This window comes from Tachyglossus aculeatus, chromosome 9 (assembly GCF_015852505.1).
Source record: "Tachyglossus aculeatus isolate mTacAcu1 chromosome 9, mTacAcu1.pri, whole genome shotgun sequence".
In the NCBI taxonomy this organism is placed as follows: domain Eukaryota; kingdom Metazoa; phylum Chordata; class Mammalia; order Monotremata; family Tachyglossidae; genus Tachyglossus; species Tachyglossus aculeatus.
Genome location: NC_052074.1, coordinates 48,245,006 through 48,257,481, shown reverse-complemented (window position 1 = coordinate 48,257,481; position 12,476 = coordinate 48,245,006). Strand labels below are relative to the sequence as shown.

Sequence of the window (12,476 nt, the reverse complement as noted above, 5' to 3'; positions counted from 1 at the left end):
GTGGTTCCTTCCAAATGCCTCACTGGGAATGAATCCCAGGAATTGCCCCTCAAATTACCGGTGTCGTCAGTGTGTGTTCACAGCTCTACTTAGTGCCTTATGTCCCAGACTGGTGTGGGGACAAATAGCAGGCCCCCGGAGCTCCGCTGTTTTTTTCCCTGCGAGGAAAGAGGAGGTGCTTTGTGGTGGGTGGAGTTGCAATGCCAATAAAGACTTTAAGCGGTGAAACCATTCCTGCAGTCTTGAGGAGGAAATTTTGAGACCACTGCTGAAGCCGAGCGGGCCCCCACCCCGGTTAAGCTTCCAGAGCCTTTCTGGTGACTAACTTTGAATTTAAAGACATTGACATCACCCTGTGATGCAAGTCCCTTGGATAAATACTGAGGCTTGAAACCAAACAGGAAAAAATCCTTAATTGTTGGTTTTAACTCCCCCAGCCCCGCTCACAAATGCAGTCACTTTGAGAGCCCCAGCCAACATGGAAAAGAGGGAAGCTCGAAATGATGGAAGGGCTCTGATGGATGGGGATACACTTGTATCCCCGGTGTACCTTGGAATACACTGTGGTTCCCACAAGAGAACTAAACGTGCCACTTGGGTTGGGCTGGAGTTGCAGACGAGGCAGAGGCCGCAGTGGATGCTTGGGATGGGGAAGGCATGGAGGTCTGCAGCTGGTTCGGAAGAGAGCTGTAGAAGGAAGCGTGGGTATAAAAAACCCACTTAGGAGAATAGGCAGATTGCAGTAAGAGGGACAAGCCTGGATCCCCAGACCTCAGGACTGAGAACCTGTCCAGAAGTATTGATTCCAGTGCTGGTGGCTTGTACAACTCAGCTCACCCTCCCTTGTCCTTTCGAGGTGTGTTCTTGCTGGGGGATGAGTGCACCGAGCATTAATTGAGTCATATTGATTGAGTGCTTACTGTGTACAGAGCACCGAGCATTAATTGAGTCATATTGATTGAGTGCTTACTGTGTGCAGAGCATTGAACTAAGTGCTTGGGAGTGTACATTTTAAAAACAGACAGACACATTCCCTGCCCGCAGTGAACTTATATGAAGGCAGGAAGGGGAGCTGCACATTACAAGGTGCACTTGAAGTTTCTCACATGCAGGTAGGACCCTCTTTAGGCCAAAGCGGCCATAGCCCAATGCCGTTGTTGTGCCACAGTGCCAGAGTCCGATGGCCGGGACCCTTTGTCACCCATATTGACCGGCTATTTTTTAGGGTTCTTTAGGGAACCGTCCACCTTGTGGAATGCCCTACTTGGTTCTTCAGTCAGAAACTTTGACCATCGATGACGTAGCCCCCACCGGCCTTTTCAGAGGAAGCTTTATTGAGCACTTACTGTGTGCAGAGCATTGTACTAAATGCTTGGGGGAATACAGTACATCAGAATATATAGAAACGTTCCCTGCTCGCAGTGAGCTTATAGTCCAGAGGATCTCCTGGGTCCTGGACCCATATTCTTTCCCCTGGACCAACATCAGGGTTGTCTGCACTTAGAACGGTGCTCTGCATATAGTAAATACTCAATAAATACCATCGACCGATCGATCCTAATAGAGATTTTCAAAGGCAACAACCATAGGGCGGTTGCCTCAGTCACCACTTAGGGATCAGTCAGGTATGATCTTCCCTCTGCCACTTCCTGCCTGCAAGGGCAGTCATCTGAAACCTTTCTGTGCCTCCATTTCTTTATCAACAAAACCAAAGCTGCAGTGCCGTACTGTTAGGTGCCAAGGACTTGGAGAGTGTAGAAAGAGTGGGCTGGGGTAAGAAATTCCCAAGGCTAAGGGATTGTGGCTGAGGTGATGAGGCACAATGAGAAACTGCCACAGAGCTGCCAGGGAAGAGGGTGAGAGGTTAGAGCCCTCGAGTTCAAACTCTTTCTCGACAGGCAGCGTGTGTCTTTGCAGTGGGGCTTCTTCCTTTCAAGTGAGTTGATGTTTAATTCCTTGTGAAATGAAAGTAAAAAAGTGGAAAATAGTCTGAAATTAAACTTATACGAAAAATAAGTACAAGTTAGGGATTAGTGATTCCCACTCATCCTCAAACAATTGAATGTTTTCTGTTCTCATGGTATTTACTCCTTTCTTTGGACTTTCATTTGGTAAAGTCACCTAATATAGGCTCTTTAGGGTCCTTTCAAGCTGGAGTCAGATGTAAATTGAAAAAAAAAATCACATCTCTATCTTCTAAGACAAGGCTTACCTTTCCCTTCCCCTCCCCGCTTTTAAAGAATTTACCTGTCTGATCATACCTTAAATCTGAACAGTTTCTTTCACCAGTTGCTTTTGAACACAGTGAAAATACTGAGTTAATGCTGTCTTTTGCTGGAGAGGATTCAACAATGAGTCAGTTGGGCGGAGGGCAGACAAAATAATCGGTGACCCGATTCCGATATCCTCAAAGTTGCCTTTGTGACGAAACCGGCCATCTTGTTCAGATTACCAGTAATTATTATTTATTTTTCCTCCTCCTTGAACACGGAGCATGACTTAGATTCTGGAACTCTTTCCGTGGACAATCAGATTCCAGCAGCAAATAATGGAATAACCTCGTGCCCAGTTATGTCACAGTGGTCCCGTAACTCCACCCAGTTGATGTAAAGCCTGGCCCCCAGAGGCAGGAAGGAAATGGAGCAAGGGGTGGGGCCCCGTAGTGTGGGAGCAGCATGAACAATAGGACTCCTTGTCATCACTCCGTGGGACATGTGGTGCCGGTGGGACCTTTAGAGAAAATGTTTCTTCCAGTCAGTTCCCCTGCCTCTCTGCTCTCTCTCTAGCTTTTTGTTCCCTCCCCCCCGCACTTCACCCGTTCATCTTATGCTGCCCGGCTTCTCCCAACCCCCCGTCTCCCCCTTCCTTCTTCTGTTTGTAAAAGGAAACAGAGTATCTATAAAAGCAAAGTGTATTGTAAAAATGAGCTGCTTGTTTATCCTCAGCATCTGACAATGTGCCTTAATATGTGTTTAACAATATCGCTCGTGTGTGTCTTGGATGACTACAGTATTTTTCTTTAGCACCGAGCGCGGGCTGAACATCTGGGCTTGCTTAATAGACCCTCCCCTAATTCTGGATGGAATATGGGGGTCGACAACGGCTTCTTGGCGTTCGCTAGTTGGTCAGAGATCGGGAGCTTTTTGTGGTTCCTTGTTTGGCTTCCGAGTAGAGGAAGTGCCCGGGGTGCTAAGTAGCAACCATTCTAGCTGGTTCGGAAGAAAATTTGGCTGGCGAAGTGGGAGAGACAAGGAGGACCCGGGGTCTGGAAAGTTCAAAGTGGTCTTTTCAGGTTTCAGCCAAAAACCTCAGGAAAGGCTCTGAGTGTTGGAGAGAGGATGACGACAGTTAGAACGGTAATGATTGGGCAGGTCACTGCACTTTGGTTTATTAGTAATAGGAAGGAAATGGTAAACCTTCATGGGAATAGCATTAAAATGCCAAGTTTCTTTTTCATTGCTTTTGCTTTGTGGAGACCAGGCTGTTAAGCAGTGACAGTGAGGACGGACCTGCTGATGTCTGGGGTTAATTTTGCTTTAGGCTCCAAGAAGCTAGTCGGGAGTGGCCTCGAGCTCATTGTTGCTGCAGATGTGGTTGCTCTGAGCATTTCGCCTTGTTATGAATGATCTTTTGGGAAAGGATCACAGATAGTGCTCAGCTTGGCTTACTTGTTTTCCGGTGCTTACTCCGAATCAAGCCAGGTGTCCGTAAGCATTAGTCGTTAACTTGATCATTTCAGCTCTTATTCACTGGTTAGGCGAAGATGCTGTTGTGAGTGTCCCCATTATCATTTATAGTATTTGTTAATCCCTTACTGTGCAGTGAGCGCTGTAGTAAGTGCTGGGGTAGATGCAAGATCATCAAGTTGGATATAGTCATTGTCCCAAATGGGGCTCTCAATCTAGGAAAGAGGGAGAACAGGTGTTATAAATGGACTTAATGCACATTATGTCTGTTAAGGAACATTTTCCCCCTGGATACCCATTCTCCACTTGATGTAGAAGTGGATCTCGTACTCGGGTCAGGCTGTTTTGTAGCACCTATTTTTACTGAGAGGGGTTTGGGGACTGGAAGTTAATATTCCTCCCAAAGAGTGTGGTTTATTATTAAGGCCCTAGAGAATCTTTAAATACAAGTTATTTAAATATAATACAAAGCAGCATAGCCTAGTGGATAGATAGAACACAGTCCTGGGAGTCAGAAGGACTTGAGTAATCAATTCTCTGTGCTTGTTACCTCATCTGTAAAATGGAAATTAATAATAATAACATTAATGGTATTTGTTAAGCGCTTTCTGTGTGCCAAGCACTGTTCTAAGTGCCAGGGTAGATACAAGGTAATCAGGTTGTCCCACATAGAGGCTCACAGTCTTAATTCCCATTTTCCAGATGAGGTGACTGAGGCACAGAGAATGATGATGTTGATGGTATTTAGTTTTAAGCGCTGGAATAATGATGGCATTTGTTAAGCGCTTACTTTTGTGCCAAGCACTGTTCTAATCACTGGGGTGGGGGGGTACAGGGTAATCAGGTTGTCCCACGTGGGGCTCACAGCCATAATCCCCATTTTACAGATGCGGTAACTGAGGCCCAGAGAAGTTAAGTGACTTGCCCAAAGTCACACAGCTGACAAGTGGCAGAGCTGGGAAGACTATGAGTCCCCCTTGGGACATGGACTGTGTCCAACCTGATTAGCCTCGTGCTTAGTTCAGTGCCTAACATATCCAGCGCTTAGAACAGTGCTTTGCACATAGTAAGCACTTAACAAATACCAAAATTGTTATATAGTAAGTGCTTAAATTCCGCCAAAAAGTTACATAATGCAAAAGTTATCATCAGTACATTCAGAAAATACCCAGGTAGTGATAGCACTTAATAAAACGTCATTTACCTGAAATATCCTGGATCTGCCTCACCTCCTCGTTTAAAATGAAAATGTTTAAGGGGTTGTAAAACCAGGGAAGCAGCCTGGAGTATGGGCCCGGGAGTCCAGAGGACCTGGTTCTAATCCCGGCTCTGCCACTTGCCTGCTGCGTGACATTGGACAGGTTACATTGGACAGGTCACTTAATTGCTCTATGCCTCAGTTTGACCATCTGTAAAATAGCAAATTCAGTGCCTGTACTCCCCCCTACTTAGACTTTGTGGGGTAGGGATTGCTTCTGACCTGATTAATCTGTAGTTACCCCAGCATTTAGAACAGTATTCGACATACGGTATGTGTCCAACAAATACCATAAATAATATCTATGAGGGAAGTGTAAAGGAAGGGAGCTATTTAGTCAAGAAGAGACAGTGGGGAACAGTAAGTGTGGGGATGAACTTGGGGGAGGAGTTTTGAGGGGACAGAGAAGGAAGAAGTGATGGGGAAAGGAGGAAGAGGAGAGAGAAATGGTGATGATAAAAACAGCTGGAGAGAAAGGATTAGTTGCCAGATAAAACACAGAAAATTATTTTGTGTACCTGAATAACTGCATTATTTTTACTGACTACTGGTGGAACATGCTACTGCATATCATAAATATTTTGGTCACGTATGAGGGGCATGATCGAAGGATGGACCATGAGGGGATGAGTGAAGGACTAACCACTGAATTCAAGAAGTCATTTAAGGTTTCACAAGCTGGAAAGGGATGTATGCGAAGGCATGGCAGGATCCTGGATTTCCAGGTGTTTTCCATTTAGCACCCAATTTAAGCTGAGATATGGCTTATTCAAGATAGGGTGGTGTTTCATTTGACCCAATATGGCTTATTCAGGATGGCTGGCGTGGTGTTTCATCTGACCCAGAGAGGAATAGCTTCCAGAAAGGTATTATAGTTGAACTACATAAGGATTCTGAGCATTTTTGATTTGTCCTCTAGAAGAGAACCAATTTTTGTCTCGTCTGTGTTTGACCATTTTTCCCACAACCTCCCCTGACCTAGAGAGAATCCATTTGTAGGTTGTGGGCAATAAAGAAAGGAGTCCCACTGAACTGTAAGCTCCTTGAGAGAAAAGATTGTGTCCACCAACGCTGTTGCAAGCACAGTCCCAAGCACTCAGTAAATGCCATTGATTGGTTTGTGGGAGAAAGGGTAGAAGAGAAGCACTTCGAACAAGGGTGGAGTGATGGAAAGGGGGCATTCAGGGAGTGAGGAAGGTGCCAGTTAGCAACGACGAGACAGGAGAGATCAGGGTTGGGGCCTAGCAGCCCGGATAGATGGGACTGGGCTGTAGGGTTGTCTTTGCATATACTTTGCTATTATGTTTTTCCCCAAATGGATTTTGGTGGGTCATATAAGTACTACAATAGTCCTTCTTGGCTCATGTTACAAGGTAAAATAGTAATTCAGATTTATGTTTAAAAGTCTGTTCAAAATTTTATGTCAAGATTATTCTTGATGCAAACAGACTTGTAAGAAAGATCCCAGCCTCATCCATTTCTCTCTGTCTCTTACACATAATTAAAAAAAATTATATACATCTGTACATTGAATTATATGGTTAACAGCATCATTCTGGTGAGTTTGTCCTGCTTCCCGCTTTATGCTTGCTCATCCTCTGGGTTTCACAATCTGAAAATAATTACGGTCTGTCTCCCCATTAGATTAGAAACTCCTTGAGGGCAAGGATCGTGTGTGTTGCTTCTATTGTACTGTCTCCAGTGCTTAATTTGGTGTCTTACACTCAGGTGTTCAGTCAGTATTACTGACCCGAGTTGTTAGTGTTGGGTGTTTGAAGGGAGTAAATGGAAAGGAGGAGGGAAAACTTTCAGTACTTGAGAAATAATAATAGTGTGTGTTAAGTGCTTACTCTGTGTCAAGCACCATTCTGTGTGCTGGGGTAGATACAAACTCATCAGGTTGGACAAAGTCCATGTCCCACTTGAGGCTCACAGTCTTAATCCCTTTTTCTTCCTCCCTTCAAAGCCCTAGTGAGAGCTCACCTCCTCCAGTAGGCCTTCCCAGACTGAGCCCCCTCCTTCCTCTCCCCTCCAATCCCCCCCGCCTTACCTCCTTCCCCTCCCCACAGCACCTGTATATATGTTTGTACATATTTATTACTCTATTTTAGTTGTACGTATTTACTATTCTATTTATTTTATTTTGTTAATATGTTTTGTTTTGTTGTCTGTCTCCCCCTTCTAGACTGTGAGCCCGCTGTTGGGTAGGGACCGTCTCTATATGTTGCCAACTTGTACTTCCCAAGCATTTAGTACAGTGCTCTGCACACAGTAAGCGCTCAATAAATGTGAATGAATGAATGAATCCCCACTTTACAGGTGAGGTAACTGAGGCCCAGAAAAGTCAAGTAACTTGCCCAAGGTCACACAGCAAACAAGTGCAGAAGCTGGGACTACAGCCCAGGTTCTTCTGACTCCCAAACCTGTGCTCTATCCATTAGGCAATGCTGCTTCTCAGGGAAATACTAGCAGCTTAATGATTTTTTTTCCTAATAACTTAGGGGCCTGTTACTAACCCAGATGGCACTCACGTGAGTTTCTAGCAGAGTTTTATACTTCCTCAAAGTCCCATGTGTGGCTTATGGTCAGAGGCTGTGGTGCAAGCTTCACCAGCTGTGCCAGTTTTAACAGAAATTGGTTTAAAACAGGTTTCATTCGGAGGCTCTCGGTTCTTGCTGGGTCCTTTGTGAGGGCTGAACTGCCTTCTGAAGGATCTGAGCTTGTAGCAGAATTCTCACAAGGGTTGAATTACATAAGGGTAGCTGAAGTTAGAGCTCATTGGGCTAAGAAAAATCTCCACCAGTTTAAGCAAAACTGTATCTCTGCCATAGCACTAGATGCGAGTTCCCCATGAATTGAGGAAGTTGACCTTAAGCTAACTTTTTTCATTTGAAAAGTAAACTCGATAAAATAATCCGCAAGAGTTCTTGGTGAGGAAATTAGCTGAAGCAGCTTTTCAACTGAGTGCACACCCAAAGAGTGTGTCCACAGCTATTTTTCAGTGACTTCAATTCAGATATAGTATTTCCATGAGCAGTCAGGAGGGTGAATTTAAAGTCTGAAACTAAGTATCGATATTTGGTACGTTTGTCCTTAAGGTATTTGCTCCTCAATGGAATCACTTAATGGTACACGTCCTGTTACTCATCCATTTCCCCAGTCTTGCTTATTTTAATGTCTGTCTCCCCATCTAGACTGTAAGCTCTTTATGGGCAGGGCTGGTGTCTACCAACTCTGCTGTATTCATTCAATCATATTGAGCGCTTACTATGCGCAGAACACTGTACTAATTGCTTAGGAGAGTACAGTACAACAATAAGCAGTCACATGTAAGCCTTACCCACAACGGGCTTACAGTCTAGCATTCTCCCAAGCACTTAATAGAGTTCCGTGAACACAGCAAGAGCTCAGTAAATACCATTGACTGGCTGAAGTTGAAATTAAATGGTCACTGGCCTCTGACCGTCATGGCTGGAGTTCTCACGGGTCGGCATGAAACTTATTAAATGTTTCTAACACATCCTTTCCTCTGTTTTTCAGCAGTCTATTGTACCCGCTCACCCCATGGCGCCTCCGAGCCCCAGCACTACCAGCAGTAATAACAACAGTAGTAGTAGCAGCAGCTCAGGCTGGGATCAACTAAGTAAAACAAACCTTTATATACGGGGCCTGCCTCCCAACACCACGGACCAGGACCTGGTGAAATTGTGTCAGCCGTAAGTACCTTGCCTTTTAAAACACACTTCTCAGGTGGTTTAGGGGATAAGGGTGGTCTGTCGTAATGGAAGACTTCGGCTAGTATCGTTTTTAGAGTGCAAGGAGGGAGAAGAATGTTCTCCTTGGATGCTATAGTTCGAACATTTGCAGGTGAGAAAGAGAAGAGTGACCAGGCGTAATTTAAAGAGCTGAAAAGCTTATCCACAGCATGTAAACGTTCCTCTCCTAGTATTTACGAGGATAGCCCTGTTCCAGGAAGAGTAGACCAGCCTGTCTACAGCCTGTACTCCCAACTTGCGTAGCAGAGTTGGCCTCCTTTATGCTGAAAGAGATAAAAATGCCTTTGTTGTGTGTGTGTCTGTCTGTCTCTCTGGTGAGAAAAGCTGAGGAAACGTTGGGCTTTATGGATCCCCATTCCCTGCTGTGGAGGAGGAGCTCATTTCTGGAGGAATTGTCCAGGAGTAGGGCTTCAAAGAGCGATATCAAGAGGGTTTCTTCAGTCACTTAACTTCTCTGTGCCTCACTTACCTCATCTGTAAAATGGGAGTTGAGACTGGGAGCCCCGTGTGGGACGGGACTGATTAACTTGTGTCTACCCCAGCATTTAGAACAGTGCTTGACAAATACTATCATTATTATTATTATTAAAGATTGTCTCTGGTCTAGCCTCTTGTCTCCTCCCTTCCCCTTCCCTCAGCATTGCTGCCCTCAGCAGGAGTCGTCGTCTGTCCTCAGCAGAGCCAGGGAGAGACAGCATTAACAGTAGACCAAGGGGAGAAAAGGAGTTGATAGGCAGGCGAGAGAGGCCACTCGACCCAAAAAAAGCAGTTAACAGAGTACAGTTCTCCTGTGTTACCCCAGAGGAAAAGCCATGTGTGTGTACACACCTACACCCTACATACATAACGTACACAAATGACAAAATAGACTGAGCCATTAGTGACTCCTGAAATGTTTCAAGAAAGAAAACATAAAAGCTCTATCTCCTCAGGATAGCATTAATACATTAATTCATTGTTCGAGCTCACTTAAATTAAAAATCCAGCCTTACATGTATAAACTGTAAAAGTGACAGATCACATTGCTTTTGAAATGGAATAGGCTGGAAAAGCTAATCAACAGGTAAAAATATTTGAGTTGCACCATCATCATTTGGGAAAGAGGTTTTTTGTGTAGTCTGAGAAGAGCTATTAATCCCTTTAAGAATGTTTCCCAAGCCCTGATGCACAGATATTTCCATTTCCAAAGATGTGATTTGCAGCGTCCCATTTGTGTTGGCCAAAGGAAAACCCAGACTAAAATGTTCTCCGGATAAAGAAAACAAAACCCAGCTTTTCAGACTTAGCTCTCAAGTCTGTATTTAGGGCCTCATTTCCAAACAAGGAAACAAAAGCAAGATTTGCCTCTCTTCAGAGCTGAGGGATCAATTCTAGTGTGCAGTTGCAGCAGGCAGCTCTTCCTGCGTCTTTCTTGCATTATTCTTTTAGGCAGTCACCCCATGAATTCGCTTCAGCGCTTGGCTTCTGTGGCTAATGCAGTAGTACTTCAGGGAGTACCTCTGAAAGCAAGTCAGGCTCCTGAGTGTCTCCAGCCGTGTGTCATGCGAGGCATGAGGCGAAAGGAAGCTTGCCAACAGCTTCATTCTGTGTCACAGCTGTTCCTCCAGACCACAAATAGGCCTTGCACAATCTCGACTGCTGCTGCCGCCTGGCCCTTCACTGGCGTCATCTTACCCTCTAGCAGAGTAGTTACAGGTAAAGATTCTGAAAGTCCAGACTATAACAGCATGGAAAAATAACCGAAAATGCTTCCCCCAAGCAGTGGTGGGGAGGAGAAAAGTGGTGAATCGGAACATATTGAGCCAGTGAGTTGTCAGCTGGCAGACACACCGTAGGGCCGTGGTCATTGGTTGTCATTTGCTCTTTGTACTTTCCATCCGGCCTACCCTCTACTTTCCATTCAGGGATCTACTATTGCATCCCTCAGATGTTCAGTGGGCTTAGTTTCAGGGATATGGGAGAGAGGACAGGCTTGCTTGAGAGGGGAAAAAAGTGGAGGGAAAATAATGTGCCATGCGGATCGAGCTGCTACGTGGCCTGAGGCAGGGTTGCCCAGCATTTATAAAGTCACAGGCAGTCTGTAGGAAAAATCCCAGAAAAATACTTCGCTGTTTGTTAGCATGGGTGGCTCCCACAGCAGAGTAGTGGCAGAGGGAATCCCTTGAACACTGTTGCCACCGCCTGCTCGTTCAAAGTGGTGGGAGCCAAATTGGGATGGGATGTAGTAATTCCAGCCCTTGCCTTCCCACCCCCCCACACACAAACACACTGGAAATGCCTGATTTCTGCTGCTCTTCTCCTGCAGTTCTTGGCCATAAGTACAGTAAGCACTCAATAAAGACCACTGATTGATCGTTATAATGTTCTGTCTGTCGAAATTTTGGAAAGTTAGTGATTTGTATTCACACTCTGTGTAAAATCATTTTCAGTAGTTGGCAACCCTGAGCTGAGCACAGACTGAGGTTCTGAGCCCTGGCCAGCCAGGGTACTGGGGGAGGCCAAGGTGCCATGGCAAATTGTTTCTTAGGATGCCATTACGCTTGCCCTGGGACAGAAAGTCATACGGTCATTATTTGTGGTCGGTTTAATCCTGCTCACAGCTCACCTTATCTGCCTGTTTACTTAGTCCTTTTAGTTCATTGTGAATTTTCACCTTGCCAAGATACTGACCAATTAATTGCATTCAAATTGGTATCATTTCTACTATCCAGACTGCTAATTAATATACCGAATAGCACTGGGCCCAGGATTTCCCCATCGTTCAAATCACTCTCAGTGGGCTGGCACAACTTTTGGAACAATTTTTTTGAGGTTTTATTTTTGATATTTGTTACAAGCTTATTGTGTGTCAAGCACTCTTCAAAGCTCTGGGGTAGATACAAAATAATCAGGTCAGATACAGTCCCTGTCCTGTATGGGACTCACAGTCAAGTAGGAGAGAGAACCGGTATTGAATTCCCATTTTGCAGTTGAAGAAACTGAGACACAGGAAATTAAGTGACTTGTCCAAGGTCACAAAACAGGCAGATGGAGCTGAGATTAGAACCCAGGTCATTTGGCTTCCAGGTACAGGCTTTATCTACTAGGCCACACGGCTTCTTTTGTCAGCCTTGTAGCTAGTCTTGGATTTCTATTACTAGCAGTAGTGCCACCTGAATATTATTAACTTGATTTTTTGATGTTTTGCATAAGTCAGTAGTAATTTACTGAAATCTACTTTCTGTAGAAAAAGTTAGTTTTCTGTTCTTTGAGGGCCACAATTCTTGTGAAACGGTAGGCCGACTTTCAGGGTGAAAATTTAGACTTCGCTGAAATAAATATCTTTAAAGGAAAATCTAATTCCATTTGGACAGATTCCCAACTGAAATCTCTATAAATCAGACCCCAAAATTGTTGAGAAGCCAGCGATCCATCTGTTGAAGGGAGCTATTCATAAATTATTAAAACTTCTAAAGAGACAGGTTTTTCCTTGAGTACTTAACTTGGTCTGGGTACTGTTACGCTCTTCAATCCCCCACCAGCACCTGCAGGCACAAGCGGCAAGTTTTTGTAGAATTCCAGCTTTTCTCAAGGGCGATGGATGGGTAGTCCATTTTCTTTAACAGTCCCCAGGCTCTGGGAAGCAGGACAGTAGGTCATTCTGATAGCCTGCTGTGGGAGCCCCAGAGAATGGTGGTGCCTATCTGAAATGCCTAGGGCAGCATACGAGATGAGGGACTGGCCCTCTTAAATGAGCCATGTGGTTAACGTAGCAAG

General features: G+C 44.8%; 1 protein-coding gene across 7 annotated transcripts in view; it reads left to right on the top strand.

Moving 5' to 3' along the window:
- RBMS1 (RNA binding motif single stranded interacting protein 1) overlaps positions 1 to 12,476 on the top strand; it is a 227,470-nt gene that overhangs the window by 131,953 nt on the left and 83,041 nt on the right. For 3 of the 7 annotated variants that reach the window (XM_038751078.1, XM_038751075.1, XM_038751077.1), the window contains exon 2: positions 8,485 to 8,660. In XM_038751078.1, coding sequence (XP_038607006.1) covers positions 8,485 to 8,660 — 176 coding nt within the window. Of the gene's footprint in view, positions 1 to 2,640; positions 2,754 to 8,484; positions 8,661 to 12,476 lie in introns of those variants that run through there. The other 4 variants (XM_038751080.1, XM_038751081.1, XM_038751074.1 and 1 more) reach the window with 4 other exon arrangements.